This window comes from Nicotiana tabacum, chromosome 7, assembly GCF_000715075.1.
Source record: "Nicotiana tabacum cultivar K326 chromosome 7, ASM71507v2, whole genome shotgun sequence".
NCBI classification, from domain to species: domain Eukaryota; kingdom Viridiplantae; phylum Streptophyta; class Magnoliopsida; order Solanales; family Solanaceae; genus Nicotiana; species Nicotiana tabacum.
In genome coordinates, this window is record NC_134086.1 from 138,956,249 (window position 1) to 138,982,100 (window position 25,852).

General features: G+C 37.0%; 1 protein-coding gene and 1 long non-coding RNA gene across 2 annotated transcripts; one reads left to right on the forward strand and one right to left on the reverse strand.

Annotated features, from left to right (window-relative positions):
- The first annotated feature begins 8,604 nt into the window (after positions 1-8,604).
- Positions 8,605-17,692, forward strand: LOC142161860 (uncharacterized). The gene is made up of 2 exons (XR_012693566.1): positions 8,605-9,644; positions 16,041-17,692. It is a non-coding gene; the product is annotated as an uncharacterized LOC142161860 (long non-coding RNA).
- Positions 17,693-24,217: 6,525 nt separating this feature from the next.
- On the reverse strand, positions 24,218-25,835 carry LOC142162322 (uncharacterized). The gene is made up of 4 exons (XM_075218664.1): positions 25,694-25,835; positions 25,412-25,637; positions 24,700-25,234; positions 24,218-24,607 (listed from the first exon to the last, which is right to left on the reverse strand). The coding sequence occupies exons 1-4, from the start codon at positions 25,833-25,835 to the stop codon at positions 24,218-24,220; spliced, it is 1,293 nt and encodes a 430-aa protein (XP_075074765.1).
- Positions 25,836-25,852: the final 17 nt, after the last annotated feature.

Here is a 25,852-nt window from a genome sequence, read left to right on the forward strand (position 1 = left end):
CCCTTCAGATAGTCTGCCAGTTTTGGATTTTCTTATCCTCAACTTTCTAAGTCATTGCATTTCATTTCTTTTGGGTTTATTTCTCTAAGATGTTCCCAATGTCAGTTCTGTTTAAGCAAATAAGAAGGAATTTCAAAGCTCACTACCAGCTTCAAAAGTGCAAAGCACAGTGCGGCCAGGGCATACCAAATATAGCAGGATGTAAAGTGGGATAGAGTGACAGTAAGAGTTCCATCGGCAAAATAATTTGGCAATTTCATAGGAGATGCAGAGGTTCAGTTAAAGGGGTCAGAGATGTGAAACAACGGTTTGGGTATAGAACACTCGGGTCATCCAAAAGTCATGGGGGTTTGAAAGTCAGTCAGAAAATCAAGTGGTTCAGGGCCAGTTCGGGGAAGCCAGTCAAAGCAAAACAATGCAGCGGAGAGACCTTCAACAAGAATTCCATCAACTAACCACCACATTTTAAACTGACAAATTTTGCTTTGATTAAAACAGAGGCAGGAAATTTCGGTTGTTTCGGAGGAACCCTCCGTGGAGAAATGCAGTCATCAAACAGGTTTGATTTTTGATTTTCAGGACCCTCCTGAAAAATGGGACCTAGTTTAAAATTCAAAATAATCATGAGTAGCATAATCCAGCATAAATGTACCACAAAGGAATATAAGTTGGTTTCAAAGTTTGCATGTTTAAGATAGGATTCAATTAGGAGTTTTCATGACCTTCCTGAATAATGGGACCTAGCTTTAAAATTTCCATTAGATAATAAGGTTTAGCATAAGTTCTGTTGTAGGGTAATATAATTTAGCCGAAAAATTTGTCACTCTTAATGTAAGACTTGATTTTTTATTGTCAGGACCCTCCTGGATAATGAGACGTAGTTTAAAATGGGCTTGCATAACAAGATTTAGCGAAAGTAACATCTTTAAAGGATATAGCTTAGATTTATAATTGTCGTTTACTTAAGAGTTGTCAGGACCTCTCTGGATAATAGGACTTAACTTTCAAATTCTTAATAATAGTCGGTAGAATGATTCAGTTTAATACTTACATATATGCCCAGATACCCAAACTGGGGCAGAAAATTTTTCTTTGTTTTTGTCTATTTTGTTGAAGTCAGGAGCCCGCCTGGAGAGCAGGGAATACATTCAAGTTCAGCAGTCAGGAGCCCGCATGGAGAGCAGGGAATACATTTCAAGTCAGCAGTCAGGAGCCCACATGGAGAGCAGGGAACACACTCAAGTTCAGCAGTCAGGAGTCCGCCTGGAGAGCAGGAAATACATTTCAAGTCAGAAGTCAGGAGCCCGCCTGGAGAGCAGGGAACACACTCAAGTTCAGCAGTCAGGAGTCCGCCTGGAGAGCAGGAAATACATTTCAAGTCAGAAGTTAGGAGCCCGCCTGGAGAGCAGGGAATACATTTCAAGTTCAGCAATCAGGAGCCCGCCTGGAGAGCAGGGAATATATTTCAAGTTCAGCAATCAGGAGTCCGCCTGGAGAGCAAGGAATACATTTCAAGTCAGCAGTCAGGAGCCCGCCTGGAGAGCAGAGAATTCATTCCAAGTTGGCAGTCAGGCATCCACCTGGAGAAAAGGAAAAACATCTCAGATTACAATTCAAGGCGGCAACAAAGGGATTCCACCGGGAGAATACAAGTCAACAAGGCAACAAGAACCACAAAAGCCAGTTTAAAGATATAGATAGGATTTTGTAATGCATAGATCATAGTCTAGTCTAGCTTCTTTTTATTTTATCATAGTGTAATAAGGGGATACAGTAAGCAGTAGCAACAACAACAACAATAGTGAAATCACAATCTCCTGGTAGTCCCAGCTACCAAAACTTCCCGAACTACACTGACCTGATTCCTTTATAGCCAAGGATATGTAGGCAACCTCGGAAGCAGGGTGAGGTCAAATCTTTCAAAAAATGCTTCCCGCGAGTATTAAAGCAGGCAAAAATTACTCGTATCCGCTCGCTTTATCTTTGCACGAAAACTCTTCGTGTTTCCGAACAAAGAGGGGCAGCTGTGAGCACGTGATTTTTGTCATATATGAATTATTCCCATAAATTTAAAATAAAACAATTTCTTCCATTATTTACATTTTGTGGATTTTTTGTGGCATTTTCTGTTAATTGTTTGCATATTGCCTGGGCATGTTATTTTATTTAATTAATGAAAAATACAAAAATAGGCCGCATTTGCATTTAGGATTTAACTTTGCATCTTTAAGAAATAATTAGTAATTAAGTTGCTTTAAAAAAATGGAAAATCACAAAAATAGTTTATTTTGCTTTTTAGTTTTGATATTTGAATTTTGGTAGTTTTTCTTTAATTTGGTATTTAATTAGTCGTGGTAATTATTATTTAGAGATTAGTTAATTCAATTTGATGGGATAATTTATTTAGGAATTAATTTAGGTTTGTGTTTAATTTTAATTTAAAAGAAATTAGAAAAATTTAATTTGAAAAGAGAGAAAAGAATTGAATAAGAAAGCCTGGTTCTGGGCTATTTTCATTTTAAATTCCCTAGGCCCAAAATTTTTGACCTGAAACCCGTCCCATGTCTGGCCCAGACCTGCCCCAATCCGTTCCGCCCTATCTAGCGACCAGACGACGTCATTTCTTTAAAAACAAATCCTGGTCGTCGAGGTTTCCCAGATCCGACAGTGGAGAAGCTAGGATTTTCTGATATAAAAATGTCCTAACGCACCCCTACCCCCTCCCCCCCCCATCTCGTCTCTCATCTCCCTCAAACCCTCAGATACCCCAACCAGACGCCACCTCGAACCGCTGTGAGTCGCCTGCCGAAAATCGCCTCTGGCGGCGGCGTTGCTCCGATTAACCCCATTTTTACACCATCGACTCTTCTCCTTCTCCTTTTTCTAAATCTCCAAATCCCCACTCTCGAATCCCAGCCTAGCCTCTCTAATCTTCAATCGAAAGTTAGACCAGAACCCTAGTTTACCCAATCGACTCCAAAAATACACCACAGAACCACCGCATCCCTCTCATTCCAAATCCCTGAACACTTGCCTTCGAATCATCTTGGAACTTCTCGAATTTCAGATCGAAATTTAACCCTAAATACCAATGATCAAATCGGTGGGCCTGTTTGAAGATTCAAGATTGTAATAGACTTTATTCGTGTGTTTTCACATTGAGAACACACGATTAAGGTCTATTCCGGTCAAGAAATCGAAGATTCCGTCGAAGTTTTCAAGTTTGCATTTGTCCAGTTTTAGGTACTGTTCCGGCCTTTCTCTCTTCTTTTATTGCATCATTCTTCTTTTTCTTTGACTCAGCTCAGCTGCATGTATTCTGTCTCCTCTCCTCATTTCTTCATGATGTGTTCACTTTTCTTTCATTTCTTTTCTTTTCTATTTGATTGATTAGTTTAGGGACAGGGTAGTTTATGTGTTTAGTCAATTAGTTCGTTTATTCTTTTTCCTTTGTTTGAGCCTCATTTCAATAGTTTTTTTTAATCTTTTAAGAAATGTTGATTTGTCTATCAAGATATGGTCGTTTGGCCAAGATTGAATTCGAATTGTGGAATCACAAGGCCCAAGTGGGAAATGATTCGAATGGCTTTTGAGCCCGGGGATGGTTCAATCGACTGGGTCAACTTGACCCGTATTTGGTTGGAGGGGTAATTTTCAGGATCATGAGGGGGTAGTCTAGGAAATTGGCCTAGGGAATCTCATGGTAACTGAACTAGGAAGCTTCCTAGAAGCTGGGGTGGGGCTGTTTGTGTTAATTAATAAATACATTAAGGGTAGTTCATAAAAAAAAAACTAGTCAAGGACTAAGTAACAAAAACCAAAATTCACAAAGGGCCTGAGTGCAGAAACTATTTCCTTAAGGCTGCCATACTTGTCTTGCCTATAAAGGCATCTTTTCTTGCCTTTCAAGGCAGAGTTTAAGAGCTAAAATACAGAAAAACAAAGGTAGCTAAAAATTCACTGAAAATTACTGTTTTCATTGAACCTCTTCTGAATTTTGGAGGTTTTCAATTTCTGAATCAACTTCTGATCCATCTGGTTTGAAAATGGTTTGAATTATAAGTTGTGGATGATTTCTGTTGCTGTTGGCCTATTGTTGCTGCTTCCTCTTAGTTTCAGACTAATTTTTGGTCTATTTTGCTATTATTCAGGTACACACTTCTGCATTTCACCTAATGTAAAGCTTGAGTTGGAATCGAAATGGGAATCTGGAGTTTCTGAGTAGTAGTCACAATTAGTTGCGTTCATAGCTTGGTTTACTTCGTTTACTTGTTTAATTCCTAGTTTTATGGTACATGACATTTTGTTAGCTGTTGACAGATACTATGTTGTAGTCTGTGTTTGGTTTGAAATGAGGGATAAGGGTTATTTGATCTTGCACTTGATGAGTTAAGTTGGATGACTAATGTCCTATATGCATCTTTTAGAGAGTTTCACTTATTGTCTTTCTGACTTTGAATAGGTGATTAGCAATTGGGATTCTGAACATTATATGCTATCTTGTCGTTTGGTTCTTTCCTACATATAAAATCTCGAGTCTGAAACCCTTGGTGAATGGCAGTTAATTTTGTTGGATGGATTTGTGTATAATGAGATGTTGGTTCGGATGCATGTTTCATAGTTGTGATTTGAATTGTAATGTTAGACCCTTCCTGATGTTGGTTTAGCAAACCTGGGTTTATTCTCCATTGTTCATTTCAGATCTGTTTTTTGCATAGATTAACATATAGTACAGTTCTGCCTTTGCTAATGAATGAGCATCTTTAATCTTGAAAAGATTTTGAATAGGGTTTAAGCTTGGCTTTTAGATTTTTGATTTTAGCTTTGTCCAATTTTTAGGTTGAAGTATGAGTTCATGTAGGAGTATAGATTAGCATATGTTTCTCATATTCTGTCACTATGGTGCTATGCATGTTGTAGATTGAGAGTAATAATGAATGCTAGATAAAAAAAAGGACTACTGTCTGATTGTATTTTCGCATAGGAATCAATTGGCATTAAATATGCCATGGTATTTGTGAAAAAGAGGATCAACATTTGCTTTGACTCTCAGGCAACAATGTGCCTTGCAACTTCAAACTCGAACGCCTTACGCTTTGCACCATGTGGAGACTCGATCTCGAGTCTCTAAGTTTGTTGGAGCCGGTTTATCCCCAGTCTGGGCTCTCATTTGGGCCCAACGTGATTCTACTATAAAATTGTCAATCTGGGGCAGCCTTGCATTCGTAGGTTATTGGGCCTCACGCCCAGCCCAAGTAATCTTTAAATAATCAGCCTTTCCTTCTAGTGGCAATGTTATTTTTAGTTAGCTTAGGCAGTAACAGAATTCCAACTCCATTAATGTTTGGATAATTAAAATTCTTTGAATAGTGGAGGTGAGCCATATTAGATAACACAAATAATTTATGGCCCTCATCAGTTAGTTTAGAAACCTTTTGGTTGGAATAAATCGAGGTGTGCCGTGCCAAACAAAATCTCAATTGCATGGCCCTTGCTTAGTTAATTTTGTTTTACCCTTAGAAATCGAGGCGTGCCATTTAGCAAAGTTCCATGGTCCTCGCAAAGTTAAAAACGCGTAGTTGTTTTAGGCGCGTTGTTTCAATAATTTACCTTCCTAAACTCGGGTGCGCATTTATGCGACCCAAATCCAAATCTCAACAATGTTAGATGAAATGTGTCAAGGATTGCGGGTGCATTTATGTGACGCAGTTCAAGACATGTTTTGAATAACGTTGAAACTTTCCCTAAAAGATATAATTGGATAAAAGCGGTTAAAAAGTTAAAATTGTACCATAGGTTAAAACATGTACTAAAATAAGATAATAGGCCAATTATAACAGTTGAGCGACCGTGCTAGAACCACGAAACTCAGGAATGCCTAACACATTCTCCCGGGTTAACAGAATTCCTTACCCGAATTTCTGTGTTCGCGGATTGTAATACAGAGTCAATCTTTCCTCGATTTGGGATTTGAACCGGTGACTTGGGACACCATAAATTATCCCAAGTGGCGACTCTAATTTTAAAATAATTTCGTTTCGATTGTCACTTTAAGTTGGAAAAAACTCCCTTATGTGCGCCCTTCTTGGGGGGTGTAGTGAAAGAGGAGGTGTGACACTATGTATATTGATTCTGAAAAATAAACAGTAAAATCGGTGGCTATTTTTGTAAAAATTCATTTTCCATTTCGCGTGTTAGACACTAGCCAGGCCCAACAGAGCTCAACAAGAATGAAAGTTGGATTGAACTATATAACACAACTGAAGCACCTCAAATTGAGGCCCCGTTTGTTCATAAAGATTTTTTTTTTCAATTTTTTTCCTTCAAAATGTAATTGCGAATGAAATTTGTAAGTTTTTGTAATATTACGGAACTGAGTTTTTTTTAAAAAAAAAAGTGGTCAGAACCCACTTTTTCAAAAAAACTTTATGAATACTCTTTATATTGGAGGGGGCTAATTTTCAACCCGCGACAGGAGTAAAGCTATTAAAACATTCACAACACTGATACTTATTACTTTTGATGTAGAATTCCTTATGGCCTATAGGGTATTAAGGATCAAATTTAAGCAAATGCAACTTGTTATGGATACTCTGGATGGAAGGAAGAATGAGCTTGCAGATAAAGCAAACTCCATTTGGAAATCAGAGGATGATCGGCAAAACGCACAAGGGCAAGGTGAATAGGGTGACCTTAATTAGAACAATGATCTCTTACACCCTCAAGAGTTGGCAAATTCGGTGAAAATTCGGGCAAAAGTAATAGTAGATTCTATCGGTGTAAATGAATTGAAAAAGTATAACTGCGAGTTGATCTGGGCTATCTTAACATGCTTGGTAGTCCATGGGTATGTGTTGTATTTCACAACCTACTATACATACCGTTGTAAGTGAAGATTTATTTGGGGCTCTGTGTGAAATTAAAGTTCCTTTTAAATTTGAATTGCAAATGCTAACATCTTTTCTTATTTGTTCAAATAGTGTATAAACATTACCTAAAATATGAGAAAAATGTTACATAAGATATATGTATGGCCGGAGCATTCAAAATGTTAACCAATGCGTGTTCATTAGTTTGCAAAGATGAGCTTCACACATCTTAACTGAAGACTAATTTCGGTTGATAAAATTAATTTAATAAGTAAAATAAAATTATATATCATCTAAAAGTTTCCTAAAAGAAAATAATTTTGTTGATGCTGTTACATTCTATTCTCAAGTTAAGAAATCATAAAAATTCAAAATTCTACGCATAAGGATAAGTTCCCCATTAAAGAATTAACATAAATAACAGCCCACTCAACCACTTAAACTAAAAATAACCGGCGAATGTAGAATTTACGTATAATATGTATATAACCATGTATAATCAGTATATAATTTATATATATTGACTATGAAAAATAAACAGTAAAATCAGTGGCTGTTTTTGTAAAAATCCATTTTCCATTTCGCGTGCTAGACACTAGCCAGGCCCAACAGGACACAACAAGAATGAAAGTTGGATTGAACTATATAACACAACTGAAGCACCTCAAATTGAGGCACCGTTTGTTCATAAAGATTTTTTTTTCAATTTTTTCCCTTCAAATATGTGTTTGTTCATGAAATTTTGTAAGTTTTTGAAAAAAATTCGAAAGTGAATTTTTCAAAAATCAAAAGGTGGTCAGAACCCACTTTTTCAAAAAAAAAAAAAAACTTTATAGATACTCTTTAGACTGGAGGAGGACTAATTTTCAACCCGCGACAGGAGTAAAGCTTTTAAAACATTCACAATACTGATACTTATTACTTTTGTTGTAGCATTCCTAATGGCCTATAGGGTAATAAAGATCAAATTTAAGCAAATGGAACCTGCTATGGATACTCTGGATGGAAGGAAGAATGAGCTTGTAGATAGAGCAAATGGAAATCAGAGGATGATCGGCAAAACGCACAAGGGCAAGATGAACAGGGTGACCTTAATCAAAACAATGATCTCTTACACCCTCAAGAGTTGGCAGATTCGGTAAAAATTTGAGCGAAAGTAATACTAGATTCTGCCGGTGTAACTGAGATGAAAAAGTATAACTGCCACCTTATTTGGGCTATCTTAACATGCTTGGTAGTCCATGAGCTTGTGTTGTATTTCACAACCTACTACACATGTCGTTGTAAGTGTAGTTTTATTTGGGGCTTTGTGTGAAATTAAAATTCCCTTTAAATTTGAATTGCATATGCTAACTTTGAGCACCTAATTTTTGTTCACATTTGAAATTTTCACTATTTTTAAGTATATAAATATTTTTGACATTAGTTTACATATTTTAGCTTTTGCTTCACCTTTTATAGTTTTTACTTAAGAAAATTAAAAATCACAAAAAAAGAAGACGAGAGAGTTGCATTTTTAGAGTAATAGATTTAATTTTTGTAGAAAAGAAAGAAAAAATTTCAAAAATATATTTTTATTTAGTTTATTATAATTTCTAAGTTAGAGATTTTCAACAAATAAATATTGAGCGTGTAGTAATTTTTTCTTGTTATTTTGATTTAGTAGGAATATTAATTTTATCTTTTGATTCACTCTCCTTTAAAAGAAAAAAAATAAACAAGTCAATCAAGAGTCGTTAAGCGATAAAGATTCTCCATTATCCACCATAACAAACTTCATATGCACCCCATTCCTCACATGAACAAAATAATCAATTTAATTCTCATAACAGAAGATTCCACTCATATTTTTTAGCCCATGGGGACCACACGCTTTTCTTGACAATTCTTTATTTCCCCTCAAGAAGCTCATCTTAGAGAGAACTGTATATAAACACTCATTTGCACAAAGGAGAAAGAGAGATAGAGACGAGAAAACATGAGAGAGGGCAGACGAGAGAAACAGAGGGAGCCTTATCCTTCATCTACCCATCTTATTTTCTTGCTCATTCAAAGAAAAGCAACAAAATCTAGTCTCCGTACCTGCAAAAATGCAGCAGTAGCTCGATGAGAACCCAGTCGCAAAACCCCAGTTAAACCACGCCAAAACGCTGCCCTCAAACCACCCTAAACTAGTCCGTCTTCTCCACCCAAAAATGATCTCAAAACGTCACCCAAATCCACTCACAAAACAAGCTGAAAACAGTCCCAAACATAACTGAAATCTCCAGCAAAATAGCCCCCATGAACCGTATCAAATAACCATGAAAGCTGGCTATAAAAAGTCCGTAAAGTTGCCAAAAAAGCAGCAACAAAAAATGCAACCAAACCTTGTTGCGAAATAGTCCCAAAAACGACCTCCAAAGCCACCCATTTCAGCTCCAAAAACGAGGTGAAAACTATCCCTAAACCAGCCTTGAAACTGCCTCGAAACAACATAAAAAATAGTCCAAATCCTAGCCAGAAACGCAGCCAAAATAGTGCTAAAAAACAGCCACCAAAAGGCTCCAAAAATAGCCTTAAACCACCCATAAACACTTACAAAAACCAGTTGTAGCACCACTATAAAGCACCATAAAATCACCCGTGATAGAGCTGGGTTAACATCGCCGAGTTGGGGTTCGAAGCCGCCTTGTTGTCGAGGTTCGAGTGTCGTTTAACGAGGTTCTGCTTCATCGAGGTCTCGTACTGGGTTATTTTTTGCTTTTGGATTCACCTACTGTAAAAGGTCAAAAGGCAAGTTCTTCCTAATGTCCATCTCTATTTTCATTATAGTTTCAAGTCATATTTTTGGTTACTTTCTATGAATGATTACTTTTTATATTGTCTGTTCTACTGAAATGAATTAATACAATGTTTCTTTATCTCTTAGTTTCTGAATTCATTGAATTTGACTCCAAGTCTTTTGCACAATGTGCTGAAGAATTGAGATAAGCTTAAAAGTCTTTATGATAGAATTGAGATATGGGCCTTTGTTGGGCGCTTCTGTTTCAGTGGCGTATGGGCAATGACTATGTTATTAATATATTGGATAATTGGGTCACGATAGTAATTTGGAATGGTAAGAAGTTTTTGGTTTTGAGATGGTTAATAATTAATAGGCCAGCATTTGATCTTTGGAAATAGTTAGGCTTTAGATATTCATTTAAGGGTACAGACCATTAGTTGTATTAATTGGGCAAAAATTAGAACAGTCGGCCCATGATGAATAAGCTAGTCCATCTTTCCATAATTAATTTATCCATTTTTTTCACAATAAATAATTCCATAATTTATGACCTTACATTAATCTCAAAATAGCTTAGGAGAATAACTTACAAATCGCTAGTATGATTTAGGCCCGCTCTTAATTAAATCATCGTGATTATGTATACGTTCGCGTGACATAATTACAATTTTAAAAATTAAAACCAAGGTATGTGTTCGCGCAACTTTGGGCGAAAAAATATTAACGATTTATAAATTATTATTAATCGTGTACACGTACGTGTGACATAATTTTAGCATACTAAACAGAACGGATTCACATACATGTGATCCGTTTCAAAGATAAATCCATAAACGCCATAATTAAATGCGGTAAAAGGTAAAATGCACGTAGGTTCTAAAAATGCATAATTAAAACAATTGACTAAGCCAGGTATGACTAAAGCGACCGTGCTAGATTCACGGAATTCGGGAATGCCTAACCCCTTCTCCCGAATAACAGAATTCCTTACCCGGTCTTCTATGTTTCGCGGACTTTAAAATAGAGTCAATTTTCTCGATTTGGGATTTTAAAACAAACCGGTGACTTGGGACACCATAATAATTATCCCAAGTGGCAACTCTAATTAAATAAATAATTTTATTTCGAATAATGTCACTTTAATTGAAAAAACTCCTTATTCCTCGTAAAAAGGAGGTGTGACAGCTCTGACGACTCTGTTGGGGATCAAGAACCTAGAACTTCTGATTTAGGGTTCAGAATTCGAGTTTGTTAATATGATCTATACTTGGCTTTCTTGATTGTTGATATTACTGTGTTTGTAGGTCTAATGTGCTAATTGCTGCTCATTTACTGCTTTGATATTATTTGAACTGTATAAACTGTCTTCTTACGCCTCCCTTCTGAGTCTTATGAAACTATGATGCACACGTACGTGTGACCCACTTTTATGTTAGAGGTCATACCAAATTGAATGAGGCTGGATCAGCAACTAGGATGGATAGACTTTCGTGCTCCCGGTACATTGCCCCCACCTCGGCTCGAGCTGTCCGCTTGGGTAAGCCAGGTCTAAAACACTCCCCCAGGATTTTAAACCTAGAATAACATAGCCTCTTTCCAGATCCCTGGTAGGAATGTTTGTTTGCATCATGTGTATTTGACTGTGGGGACTCAACACAGTTGTTGGGTCCATTCAGGACAGGTGCACCCAAAATAAAAAATCATTTGATGCATCCTACGTGCTATTTGTGCATTTGTTTGTTTCAGCTTGCATATAATCGGCTTTTAGAATAAGGAAAGAAAATGAAGAAAAAACAAGAGTGAGGTAGGAGAGAGAAAATTTGACTGGTTCCGAGAAACCCAGATGTTTGAAAAAATCCCGAAACTCCACCGAAATTTTGGTAAAAATGAAAAAAATAAAATTAATTTCAAAATGAGTCAATATATTCAAAAAATATATTTTCTTGTTGTGTCAAAACTGATCAACCTACGCGAGTCTGATTCTCACCGGATGTGAGATATGTAGGCAAACCTCATCGGTTCTGGCCCCTAATTTTCAAAAATCCAAAAATAATTTTCTTTACTTCTTTCTTTAGAAAAGTCTTTCTTGGAGACCCCAACTTTTAAAAATCCAAAAATATTTTCTTTAAATTTTTTCTCAAAATTAAAAAATATTTTCGTTCTTCTTCAAAAGTTTTTCTTTTGAAAAATAATAAAAAATTCAAGATCCAACAATATTTTCTGTTTTCTTTAGAAGTCTTTCTTTCAGAAGTTCAAAATTATAGTCCAAGAATCCAAAAACAAAACGTTTTCTTCTTTAGGGAAAGAAAAAGAAATATATATATATATATATATTCTTCCTACTTTTGAAATTCCCAAAAAATCCAAACAAAAAAAACGAGAAAAGAAAAAGAATCTTTAGAAGTACAACAACAACAACCCAGTATAATCCCACAAGTGGGGTCTGGGGAGGGTAATATGTACGCAGACCTTACCCCTACCCCGAAGGGTAGAGAGGCTGTTTCCAGGAGACCCTCGGCTCAAAAGCAACAGAAGCCGATATATTAGTATCATAAAAATGCATAATAAAAATGCATAATAAAATAACAGCAATACAATAGATATGAAATACAGAATACGAAATACGAAAAAGATGGCTGGTATAGTAAAACTAGCAGGTAAAGCCCTGCATCAATAGACGACCAATGACATTCTTAGTCCAACTCCTAACTGGCTAGTCTGACTCTATTGTGCTGTAGAAATATTCACAACTCTCACTTAACCTACAACCTTAATACTCGACCTCTATAATTCCCTGTCAAGGGCCATGTCCTTAGTAATCCTAAGTCGCGCCATGTCCTCTCTGATCATCTCTCCCCAATACTTCTTAGGTCGTCCTCTACCTCTCCGCGTGCCCACTACAGCCAGTCGCTCACACCTCCTCACCGGTGCATCAGTGCTCCTCCTCTGAATGTGCCCGAACCATCTGAGTCTTGCTTCCCGCATCTTGTCCTCCATGGGGGCCACGCCCACCTTCTCTCGAATATCTTCATTCCTAATCTTATCCATTCTTGTATGCCCGCACATCCACCTCAACATCCTCATCTCTGCTACTTTCATCTTCTGGATGTGTGAGTTCTTTACCGGCCAACATTCAGTTCCATATAATATGGCAGGCCTAACCACTGCTCTATAAAACTTACCTTTTAGTAACGGTGACACTTTCTTGTCACACATTTGCTCTATAAATCTTTAGAAGTCTTTCTTTTAAAAAAAATCAAAATATTTTTTTTGATTAGGAGCCATTTGTTCCCTGAACTACTAATAATCTGATTAATGCGGCGTCATAATACGTAGGTAATCCCTATCGGATTCGATCAGATCCATAAACAAGCTAAGTGAAAAATAAATGAAAAAGAGAAAAATATTGAGTGAAAAAAATATAAAAAAAAAAACAAAACAAAAGGAGAAAAATTGAGTGAAAAACAAATTAAAAAAAAGAAAATAAAGAGTGACAAAAACAGGAGGGAAAAATCAAGAATGATGAGATCAAAAATAAAGAGAGTGGTGAAACCAACAAAGAGCCAGAAATGGAAGAAAAGAGTACAAAGATTTGAAAGTCGAGATGAAACATGCAACCATTCTAAAGCATGGTAGAAGCGTTTAACTGTTTAGGTGCATTACATTCCAATGTGCGATTTCCTATCTGTTAAATGCCTCAAAACTAAGAAGATTGGTGTGCGTGCAATTTAGCCAGGTTCTATTCAGGTGGTTGGTTTTGTTGGTAATATGGCTTCCCATCCCTACTTTATTATAAGATCTAAAGGCAAAGTCCCTATGGCCTCCGAAAGTCATCTACCAATTGTCAATCCTGAGGATTGCCCGACATCGGTTATTCCACTACCGGAATCAACAACTGCTGAATAGAATAGAATGTTGCGTCTCTGCATGCTAGATATGTGGAATGCATGGTCTAATGGGAGGAAACCGCAGAGTGCAATCCCTGGGTTTCCTAAGTTGATCCCGAGATCAGGTGGGGCTGCCAAAGTCCATATGTCCAACCTATTTATCCCATGCGGGTACCTTCCAATGCCGTTTAACGGTCCCGGAATGCTTTTTGTGATTCGCCTCCAGGCGCCGGTTTCAAAGGCACTGCCAACAATGTTCTCTGCAACACCAATCTGCACCATAGCACAACCAACTATACCATAACCGTATTTTGGGCCTCCAACGTTCACCTTTCAGGGTCCATAATTTCAACCAGAAATAACATATGTGACCTCATACTCATTTACTCAACCTCCGCAATGTGACTTCTCGGTTGAGCAAGAAAATATTGTCAAGAATCCCGAAAAAGAGGAAATGGCTCGGGAGATGAAAAGCTTGGAGCAGAGCTTAAAGAGTATGCAGGGTCTGAGCGGACAAAAGAGCGTCTCCTACGCTGACTTGCTCATATTTTCCCATGTCCACTTGTTAGTTGGCTTCAAGATACCAAAATTTGAAAAGTACGACGGGCACGGAGACCCGATCGCTCACATAAAAAGATATTGTAACCAGTTGAGGGGCGTTGGTGGGAAAGAGGAGTTGTTAATGGCCTATTTTGGAGAAAGTCTCACCGGAATTGCTTTTGAATGGTACACGGATCAAGAAATTGCACATTGGCATGTGTGGGCTGATCTGGCCCGAGATTTTATCCATCATTTCTAGTATAATGTGGACATCGCTTCCGACAGAAACTCTTTGTCCAATTTGAAAAAGAAAACTGCGGAAAGTTTTAGTGAATATGCTATCAAATGGCGCGAACAAAGCCGCCAAGGTAAAGCCTCCAATGGATGAAGCTGAAATGGTTACGGTCTTCATACAGGACCAAGAGGCGGACTACTTCCAGAACATGATGTCCCCTATGGGTAAACTCTTTGCTGAGGCTATCAAAATTGGGGAGATGGTTGAAATAGGATTAGAAGTAGGCCGAATATTGAGTCATGCTGCCTTTAAGGCCACATTATAGGCCGTTCAGAATGGTTCAGAGGATTTGATAAATAGAAACAAGAGAGAAGAGGGAGCCATGAAGGCTTCAATATCGAGGGGGGCGCACAGGTCATTCAACCAATCATATGTGCCGCCAAGAACCCCGCAACATTATTATGATGTTGCATACGTTGTGGCACCGCCTCACTATACGGTGATGAACATGCAACCTTACATGTGTCCACAACATTATACACAAAACCAGGCTCCACCTTTCAAAAATGTCTATCCCTACCAAGCTCCATATAATCCCCAACCAAATGTTCCCCAATACAATCCTCACCTAAAAGAGCCCCTCAAATGGAATTCGTTTACCCCTATTGGTGAATCGTATTCAAGTTTGCTTCAAAATTTAACCAGGCTAGGTCTGCTACAACCAGTAGCCCCAAACCAGTCGAACCCCGAGTCCCTCTCGCACCGAGCTGATGCTAGATGTGAATACCACTCTAGAGCAGTAGGGCATGATACTGAAGATTGTTGGACTCTCAAAAGAGCGGTGGAGGGCCTTATTAAGGCCAAGTCAATAGTTCTTAGGGATGAAGAGGCCTATAATATGACGAATAATCCTCTGCCTACTCACACCAATGGGCCAGTAGTTGGAATGATATGTGATGATGGGGAATTTGATCCAGCATTGAAGGTCATTGTAGCCATTGCCAAGACAGAAGAAAAGCCACAAATGGTCGCCAAACCTGAAAGTTCTCGGTCAGACGGGAGTCTCGATAGTCGGTCTGGCTATCCTTTCTTCATTCGGATTATTTCAGGGTGTAATCCGGATATTTTACTTTTATTGTCTTAATTTTATGTGAACCCTTCATCTTTAAAATTCAAATAAATGAAATCAATATTTCATCGTCCATGTCTCTTTTCATGAATTTACCACTTCTCTTATTCTTTTTCAGTTCTGTTAAATGCAGATTTCAATAATATAACATACTTGTGGACGTCATGCCCATATCCTAAAACGCTGTCAGATTTCGAAATAATGAATCAAGAATCAGAATGCAATAAATATCAGTTTAAGGAAATAAAACAAAGAATCGGAATGAAGTTGAAAGGTTAAGTCCCAAGTGACTAACCATTTTGGCAAAGTTTGAAGAGCTAAAGGTTCCCCAATGATCTGAAGTTAAAATTAGAAGAAAGAAGTCAAATGCCCATAGAGGCAAAATAAAGCTGAAAAGGTTAAGTCCTACGCGACCAATCGTCATGGTAAAGTTTTGAAAAATTTAAACGTTCTCCGGGGCTAGAAATGCAATCGGTATCCAGGAAACAATTAGTTGCAGGTGAAATCATCATCAAAAAAGCATGGCCGAGATCAAGTGACTGAAATACTCAACGTCACAAAACCAACCACCATTTCAAACTGACAAATTATTCTTTGTTTGAAAAAAAAATAGGTAACAGGTGCAATCCAAAAGCAACCTTACAAGAAGCAGGTGCAACCAAAAAGAAACTGCGTGAGGGCTAGAAATAACTTTGCAGCAACAACTCCAAAAAGGGAAGTCTCCTCTAAAAATTCTTTCCTACATTTACTCATTCTCTAAAATTTAAAAAAAAAGAAAGAAAGATGAAAATTATGAAAAAAGAAAGAAAAGAAAGAAAGTTCAAACTCATGATAGTATAGGGTGCACCAATCCCTAACTGCATTTCCCAACATAAGGTTTTCATTCCCTAGTTGATGTTATTTTAGACATAGGGTCCTCATTCCCTAGTCTTCTTTTTTCCAACATAGGGTCTCCACTCCCTAGTTGATGTTATTTTAGATATAGAGCATCCACTCCCTAGTCTCTTTTTTTCCAACATAAGGTCTCCACTCCCTAGTTGATATTTTTTTAGACGTAAGGTACACTCCCTAGTTGATATTATTTTAAACATAGGGTCTCCACTCTCTAGTTTCCTTTTTCAACATAAGGTCTTCACTCCCTAGTTGATGTTATTTTAGACATAGGGTCTCCACTCTCTAGTTGATGTTATTTTAGACATAAGGTTTCCACTCCCTAGTCTTCTTTTCCAACATAGGGTCTTCACTCCCTAGTTGATGTTATTTTAGACATAGGATCATCACTCCCTAGTCTTATTTTCCAACATAAGGTCTCCACTCCCTAGTTGACTCTATTTTAAACATAGGGTCTTCACTCCCTAGTTTCTTTTCCAACATAGATGTCTCCACTCCCTAGTTAATATTATTTTAGACATAGAGTCACCACTCCTTAGTCTCTTTTCCAACATAGGGTTTCCACTCCCTAGTTGATATTATTTTAGACATAGGGTCACCACTCCCTAGTCTCATTTTCTTATTTTAGACACAAGGTCACCACTTCCTAGTGTCCTATTTCAACATAGAGTCTCCACTCCCTAGTTTATGTTATTTTAAACGCAAGGTACACTATTCCCTAATATCATTATTATATAAGGTACATCATTCCCTAGCCACATGTTTCCAACATAATCCTTAATTGAGGCATCATTTTGACAACAAGGAAACACCATTAAAAAAAGCATCATAACCATGTTTTCCTAAGGTACACCATCCCCGACCTTTATTGCTTTAAAAAATGAAGTAGTTTAGAATTTTTGTTACAAATAACTCACAAAATTTTTGTAGTGAAAACTGCGGCAGAAAATTTCGTTCGTTTGTTTGTTTTGGCGTCTGAGCAGGTTTTACCTCAGGCCACAGGGTTCGAGATAGCCAAAGATGAAGTCTCAATCCAGAATAAAGAAAAAAAATATAAAAACTGAATCCAAATGCAGAAGTGGATGAAAATATGTGGATTGCTCAAGACATGACTGAAGTCACGAGCATTACATTTCCCATTTTGATCAGAAGAAGTCGTAGAAGAATGAACTAACACATGTAACTAGCAAGCATCCAGGTTCAGATCAGAGTCTGCATGAAGAACCGGTCAAGACTCAAGATCAAGTTTTAGAAAACTTATAGATAGGATCTTGTATTTTCCTTTTCTTTAATGTAATTTTCTTTTGTTTTTGATGTAATAAACAAGACCACGCACCGAAGCCTTGATGGAACGTCACTCGACTCTCCAACTAATCATGGCATCCTTCTATTACTCCCCTTGAACTACACACGACCTGATTCCCTTATATCCCGGGAAATATAGGCGATCAAAAATCAGGACTCGATTGCACTCGTTTCTCACATTTCTTCCCTTTTGAATAATGGTATGGTCAAAAATCAGTCACATAGCTCACCTTTTCTTTGCCTGAAAACTCTTCATGTTTCCAACCAAAGAGGGGCATGCTATGAACACCTAATTTTTGACCATATTTGAAATTTTCACTATTTTTTAGTATATAAATATTTTTGAGTTTATTTTATATATTTTAGCTTTTGCTTCACCTTTTATAGTTTTTACTTAAGAAAATAAAAAATAAAAAAGAGAGAGTCATATTTTTAGAGTAATAGATTCAATTTTTGTAGAAAAGAAAGAAAAGTATTCAAAAATATATTTTTATTTGGATTATTGTAATTTCTAAGTTAGAGATTTTTAACAAATAAATATTGAGCATATAGTAATTTTTCCTTGTTATTTTGATTTAGTAGGAATATTAATTTCATCTTTTGATTCACTATCCTTCAAAAAAAATAAAAAAAAATAAACAAGCCAATCAAAAGTTGTCAAGTGGTAAAGATTCTCCATTATCTACCCCATAACAAACTTCACATGCACCTCATTCCTCACATGAACAAAATCATCAATTCAATTCTCATAACAAAAGATTCCACTCACGTTTTTTAGCACATGGGGACCACACGTTTTTCTGGACAATTGTTTCTTTCCCCTCAAGAAGCTCATCTTAGAGATAGATGTATATAAATACTCGTTTGCACAAAAAGAAAAAGAGAGATAGACAAGAAAATAGGAAAGGCGGCGAACTAGAGAAACAGAGGGAGCCTTATTCTTCTTCTGCCCATCTTAGTTTCTTGCTCCTTCAAAGAAAAGCCACCAAAAACCAGTCTCCATACCTGCAAAAATATAGCAGTAGCTCGATAAGAACCCAGATGCGAAACCCCAGTTAAACTACACCAAAACGCTACCCTTAAACCACCCTAAACTAGTCCCTCTTCTCCACCCAAAAATGACCTCAAAACGTCACCCAAATCCACTCATAAAACGAGCTGAAAAACAGTCCCAAACACAATTGAAATCTCCAGCAAAACAACCCCCATGAACCCCATCAAATAGCCACGAAAGCTGGCTATAAAAGCTCTGTAAAGTTGCCAAAAAAAATAGCAGCAAAAGACGCAGCCAAACCCAGTTGCGAAATTGTAGCAACCCCTTTGGAAGGGTGCTACTTAGGAAACAAATCTAACTCACTGATTATAAAACATTAAAAAATATTAGTTAGAAGTATTCAGAATAATTTAGTAGCAGAAATAGGCTCATGCGAAAAGGTTCAAAGTGCAATATTTTTTTTTTGAAAATACACCATAATTTTATTTTAAATGAAATATAATAAAATATTAACATAAGGTGATATAACCCTTCTTGAATAATCAAGAGATTAAAGCAACTTCCTAACAAATTTATGCTTTCATTCAACATCACTGCAAGTTTGTATCGTACATAAATTTCAAACTATCGGGTATATAAAAAGGAAAGTACACGTCCCAAAACTATGCAAAATCAAGGTGCATATGCAAATATGATCTCCGTAAGTTCTCCCAAATAGACTACTTCATCATGGCCATCTTCAGATTTTATCCCGAACATTACCTACGATAAGAAATAACTATTGCTAAGCATAAAGCTTAGTGGTGTATAAACTTTAGGCTTGGAGTCATTAAATTCTCTAATTCCCCTTTTCAGTCATAGTTAGCTCAATTTAATATAATTTAAAACAAGTGAACAAATATATCAAACATATCAATATCAAACTTTGAAGTATTTCCAAATATCAATAACAATGTTCAAGAATCGAGAAAGTGTATACTATCAATCTAAGAGAGTATACCAAATATACATTTTTCGCCCAATATGTACGTCCTGCCATCACACTAAGCATAATCAGATATCAAGATGGACCGAAGCCCCAAATCAAGTAGGGTCAAAACCCAATAGACAAGAGAATCAAGAACCATATTAAAAATGGCTTTCTAGTTCGTACTTAACACGGACAAGTTCCATAATTCAAGACGAACTACAAATCCAAAGTCAAGATGGCAAAAGATCCGAATCAAGAGGCATGCCAAGATGAGTGACAAAGTCACTGCCACAAGAAGGACAAAGTCCCAACAAGAATGCAATATGATCAAACAATCCGTACGAACAAGCGACTTAGCAAATATCTTACAATACTTGATATAATACAAATATAACAATATAAATTGAAGACAAGAAAAATAAAATATAAGGTTATTTCAAAATATTTCAGCAAGCAAAAAGAGTACAAGTTTATACACAAACCTTGGTGTTTTACCACAAAACAATTCAATCACAACTTGGGGACGTTCGAATCGTCTACGCCGTAAACAAACCAAATCTGTCCACTTCCTCAAACACTTCCCTTTTGATTTTTCAAGGGTTTATATACCTTAAATACATAATCAAATATCTAAATAAGTTCAGTGATTTAACATGTCAAACTAAACATGATATTGGTGAAAATTACCCAAAAATATTTGACACAGAAATTCTGGACAGTATCACTGTTTCGTGTTGTGACTCAGTTTTGAATATTTATACGGACAAACTAGACTGTATAGTCTTCATAAAAAATGTAGATCTATGTCTTAGAGTTTCAGAACATCTTGAACTAATCCCATATCAATTTTGTACAGAAAGTTATACTAAAATTACTAACAGTAGTACATGGAGTATTTCTAAAACTGGAAATCCGTGCAGCACCTGCCCTGTACTTTCTGATCCTTTTTTAGGTAAATACCAACAAAACTATATTTTTTTTCCTTCATAAGAGTTATAGATTTATGAAATACCTTTCGAGAAAATCCTGGATCACTTAAATCGGAGCTCTGTACAAAATATATGTAGAAAATACTAATAGATGTCTAGTGTAAAAACGAGTTTAGAAACTTACCACAAAAGAGAAGAGCAACTTGATCTTCACCAAAAACGAAATTTGCTTGTTGATTTAGTAGAAATCTATGGTCGATTCATGTTCAGATGCTAAGAAGGAGAGAGAGATAGAGAGAGAGAGAGAGATTCTTCTTTGTCTTGAAAAATAGAAGACAGGGAGTTTATGGATAAATATGAAATAAAATGGTTCCCCAACTACTAAATATTCTTAGATAAATACAAAAGGTTGGAAACCCAAAAACTTAATTATATATTGTATTTAATAACAACTCGTCAAAATAATATTAAGTGTTACATATAGCAATACCATGAAACTTCATTGCCAATATTAACACAATCTAAAATAAGAAATTTTCATATATTAACCATTTCACATTTAAGAAATGCAAAGTAAAATATTTCCTCGTCATAGAAATGCTCAATCAGGATTGCAAATATTATTAAAAAAATTTGGGGTGTTACAACTTTCTCTCCCTTAAATAAATTTCGTCTCGAAATTTACCTTGTACTAGTCCCGAAATAAATGCGGATATTGAACTCGCATATCCTCTTCTCGCTCCCATGTAGCTTCTTCGCCTGAATGATTTCTCCACAGAACCTTCACTAATGAGATTCTCTTATTTCTAAGCTCTTTTATCTCACGCGCTAAGATTTGGATTGGTTTCTCTTCATATGTCAAATCAGGATTAACCTTAATAGACTCAATAGGAAGAACATGAGATGGATTTGAGCGGTATTTTTAAAGCATAGAAACATGAAAGACGTTGTGGATCTTACCTAATTCAGGTGGCAAAGCTAGCTTATATGCAACCGGACCAATTCTCTCAAGTATTTCATAAGGTCCAATGAATCGAGGACTAAGTTTACCTTTTTGGCCAAATCTCATAATCTTCTTCCATGGAGAAACCTTTAAAAATACCTTATCGCCCACCTGATGCTCAATTTCACGCCTTTTAAGATCAGCATAGGACTTTTGTCTGTCTGAAGAAATTTTCAAACGATCCTTGATGATTTTTACCTTATCTTCAGTTTGTTGCACAATCTCAGGACCCACAAATTTTCTTTCACCAACCTCATTCCAACAAAGAGGCGTTCTACATTTTCTCCCATATAAAGCTTCATAAGGAGGCATGCCTATACTTTATTAGTAGCTATTATTGTAAGCAAATTCTATGAGGGCTAAGTGTTTGTCCCAACTACCCTTAAACTCAATAATGCAGGCTCGAAGCATATCCTCCAAGATTTGTATTACCCTTTCAGACTGGTCGTCTATTTGTGGATGGAAAGTAGTACTAAAATTCAACCTGGAACCCAAAGCTTCTTGCAAGCTAGACCAAAATCTGGATGTAAACCTCGGATCTCTATCGGACACAAAAGAAACAGGGATTCCATGCAACTTCACAATCTCATTAATGTACAATTCTGCTAAACGTTCTAGTGAGTAGTCCATTCTAATTGCCAATGAGCACTCTTAGTTAGTCTATCTACAATGACCCAAATTGCATCATGATTTCTTTGAGTGCGTGGAAGTCTAGAAACAAAGTCCACCGTTATCCTTTCCCATTTCCATTCAGGTATTGACAAAGGTTGCAGTAGACCAGCTGGTACTTGATGTTCAGCTTTTATTTGTTGACATACCAATCATTTAGAAATGAACTCTGCAATGTCTCTCTTCATATCACTCCACCAATAGTGTTCCTTAATGATCCGATACATTTTAGTACCTCCAGGATGCATTGCATAAGGTGAACTATGTGCTTCAATCAAGATCTGCTTCCTCAATTCATCATCATTAGGAACACACAACCTATTTTTATAAAATAAGGTACCATCTTTCCTTAATGAAAAATCCGATTCTTTTCCATTTTGGACTTCTTCAACCCATTTCACAAGCTTCTCATCTAACTTCTGCGCTTCTTGGACTTGCTCAAGTAAGACTGGCTTGACTTGCAAATTAGCAATGATAGAACCATTAGAATTAAATAAAAGGCAAACATTCATGGCTCTTAATTCAAGAAGCAAAGGGAAAAGACTTATAGTTAAACTTGCAAGGGAATTGTGACTCAACGCATCTGCAACCACATTGGCTTTACCAGGATGATAATCAATCATGCAATCATAATCTTTGATGAGTTCAATCCATCTACATTGTCTTAAGTTTAACTCTTTTTGTGTACCCCAAGTACTTCAAACTCTTGTGATCAGTAAATATGTGGCACTTCTCTCCGTACAAGTAATGCCTCCAAATTTTTAAGGCAAAACAATGGCAGCAAGTTCAAGATCGTGAGTGGGATAATTCAACTCATGCAATCTCAACTTTCGAGAGGCATAAGCAATTACTTTCCCTTCTTGCATCAAAACACAATTCAAGCCACGGTGAGATGCATCACTATATACCACATAATCTTTTCCTTCAGCTGGCAAAGAAAGTATTGGAGCTTGTGTCAATAAGGATTTTAGCTTTTCAAAGCTCTCTTGACATTTGTCATCCCACACAAATTTGGCGTCTTTCCCTAAAAGTTTGGTCAAAGGAGAAGCTATATTAGAGAAGCCCTTCACAAACCTCCTGCAGTATCCTGCTAAACCCAAGAAACTTCTTATCTCGGTTGGAGTTTTAGGGAGTTTCCAATCAACAATAGCTTGAATCTTACTATGATCAACCTCACACCTTCAGCTGATACAATTTGCCCCAAAAAAGCCACTTCATTCAGCCAAAATTCACATTTGGAAAGTTTCGCGTAGAGTTGTCTCTCTTTCAGAATTTGCATGACAATTCGGATATGCTTATCATGATCTTCTCTATTCTTGGAATAGACTAAAATATCATCAATAAACACCACCACAAATTGATCGAGATAAGGCTTGAATACACGGTTCATCAGATCCATAAATGCAGCAGGAGCACTTGTCAAACCAAATGGCATTACCAAAAAATCATAATGGCCATACCTGGTCCTAAAAGCAGTTTTAGGAACATCTTGCTCCCTCACGCGCAACTGATAATATCTAGACCTCAAATCAATTTTTGAGAATAAGCTGGCACCTTTTAGTTGGTCAAACAAGTCATCGATTCTAGGCAGTGGGTATTTGTTCTTGATTGTTACCTTGTTCAGCTATCAGTAATCAATGCAAAGCCTAAGAGTGCCATCTTTATTTTTCACAAATAAAACAGGAGCTCCCCAAGGTGAAATACTGGGAAGGATAAAACCTTTCTCAAGAAGTTCTTGCAATTGAGCCTTCAACTCTCTTAATTTAGCTGGAGCCATTCTATAAGGAGCTATAGAAATAGGAGTAGTTCCAGGGACAAGATCTATAGGAAATTCAATCTTCCTTTCTGGAGGCAACCCAGGAAGATCATGAGGAAATACATCAGGAAAGTCGCACACAGTTGGTATGTCCTTAAGACTTGGACTCCCCAATCGTGTATTGACTATATGAGCAAGATAGGCATCACAACCTTGACAAATCATCTTCCTTGCCAAGACCGCAGAAATAATATTAGATGTCAATGATATTTCTCATTGAACTACCATGTTTGAATATGCAGGAGTTCTAAATATCACTTGCTTCAACCTAAAATCAACAAATGCATGGTGCCTATGGAGCCAGTCCATGCCAACAATAACATCATAGTCTTGGAAGGGCATTTCAAGCAAATCTGCAGGGAAGACCAGATTTTGAATCATGAATGGACAATCTCGGTAAATCCTGTTAACAATAGCCTGATGACCTAATGGACTCATGACCAGCACATCAAAGTCAAGTCTCACCGATTTAATCGTATCAGGAAATGCAAGTGATGAGCAAACATAAGAGTGCGAAGATCCAGGATCAAATAGTGTAACAACAGATATGCCAAATAAGTGAAATTTACCAGCAACCACGTTTGGGCCATCCTGGTCATTCTTCTGTCTTATAGCATAAACTCGTGCAGTAGCTCTTGACCCACTAGCCTAATTAGCTCCACTCGACCCGCTGCTTGCATATTTCGAGGTCTAACACTGCTATTAGCTTGAGAATGAGTAGTGACAGGCTTTTGAACTGATCCTTCTGTATGTGTATAAGAAAGAGGATTAAGATTAGGACAATCCTTCACTTTATGATCCATACTTCCACAATTAAAACAAGCAGCAGAAGCCTGTCTACATGCACCATAATGATTCTTTCCGCACTGTGCACAAGTAGGTGTATGAGTTTTGCCTTGGCCATAACTTGGAGTACTGGCAGTAGAAATATTTGACTTATTTTTCTTATGATGTAATGATTTATGTGTACTTTCAGTCTTAGAATAGTCAAACTTTCCCTTCTTGGATGGACCGCCATAATCTGAATTACCCTTCTTAAACCTGTTTTCTCTCATACTAGCTTCTTCCTTATTAATTCTTTCCCAAGTAAGTGCAGCTGAAATCAACTTGGAAAAATCCTCAAGTTGTAATATTGCCACTGATTTTTGAATGTAAACATTCAAACCTTCTTCAAATCTTCTGCACTTGTCTCTTTCACCATCAATAATACCTCCAGCATAGCGAGAAAGCCTGAGAAAGTTTTGTTGTTACTCTGCAATAGACATACTCCCTTGTCTTAAATTCAAAAACTCTTTCTTCTTAGCATCACAATAGATAGGGGGAACATATTTTGCACGAAATAATTTCACAAAGTCATCCCAGATCAACATCGGAGGTTTTGCTTTTGCATTTGGCACACTTACCCACCAATCATAGGCATCTTTCTGTAAAAGAGAGATAACATACTTAAATTTGGCAACACTAGTACACTCCAGTTGTTCAAAGACCCTATCCATGCACTCGAGCCATTGTTCAGCTACCGTGGGATCTGTAGTGCCTTCAAATTCAACTCCGCCCATTTTTCTCATCTTTTCAAAATTCATTTCACTAGGTTCTGACATTGTCCCAGCCAAGTGACGAAAGAACTCAGTATCTGTTGGATGGGATGAGTCATAAATGGAGTATTATGACTCATTGCTCTTGGATTACTGCCCACTTCATTTTCACTAACACGAGGATAATTTAGGTCAGGCAAGGGTTCCTCATTTCCTCCCTGAAGGTGAGGTATGACATTATACTGGGACCGACTTTCATCAACGGATTCAATAGCTCTATTTGAAGAAGAGGCCATATTAAAATTCCTATAAA

Coding starts and splice junctions, on each gene's coding strand:
- LOC142162322 (XM_075218664.1), bottom strand. CDS start 25,835: ATGGCCTCTTCTTCAAATAGAGCTATTGAATCCGTTGATGAAAGTCGG. Junction 25,235..25,411: donor CAGAAAGATGCCTATGATTG/GTGGGTAAGTGT, acceptor AAACTTTCTCAG/GCTTTCTCGCTATGCTGGAG. Junction 24,608..24,699: donor ATTCTCAAGCTAATAGCAGT/GTTAGACCTCGA, acceptor GCTATAAGACAG/AAGAATGACCAGGATGGCCC.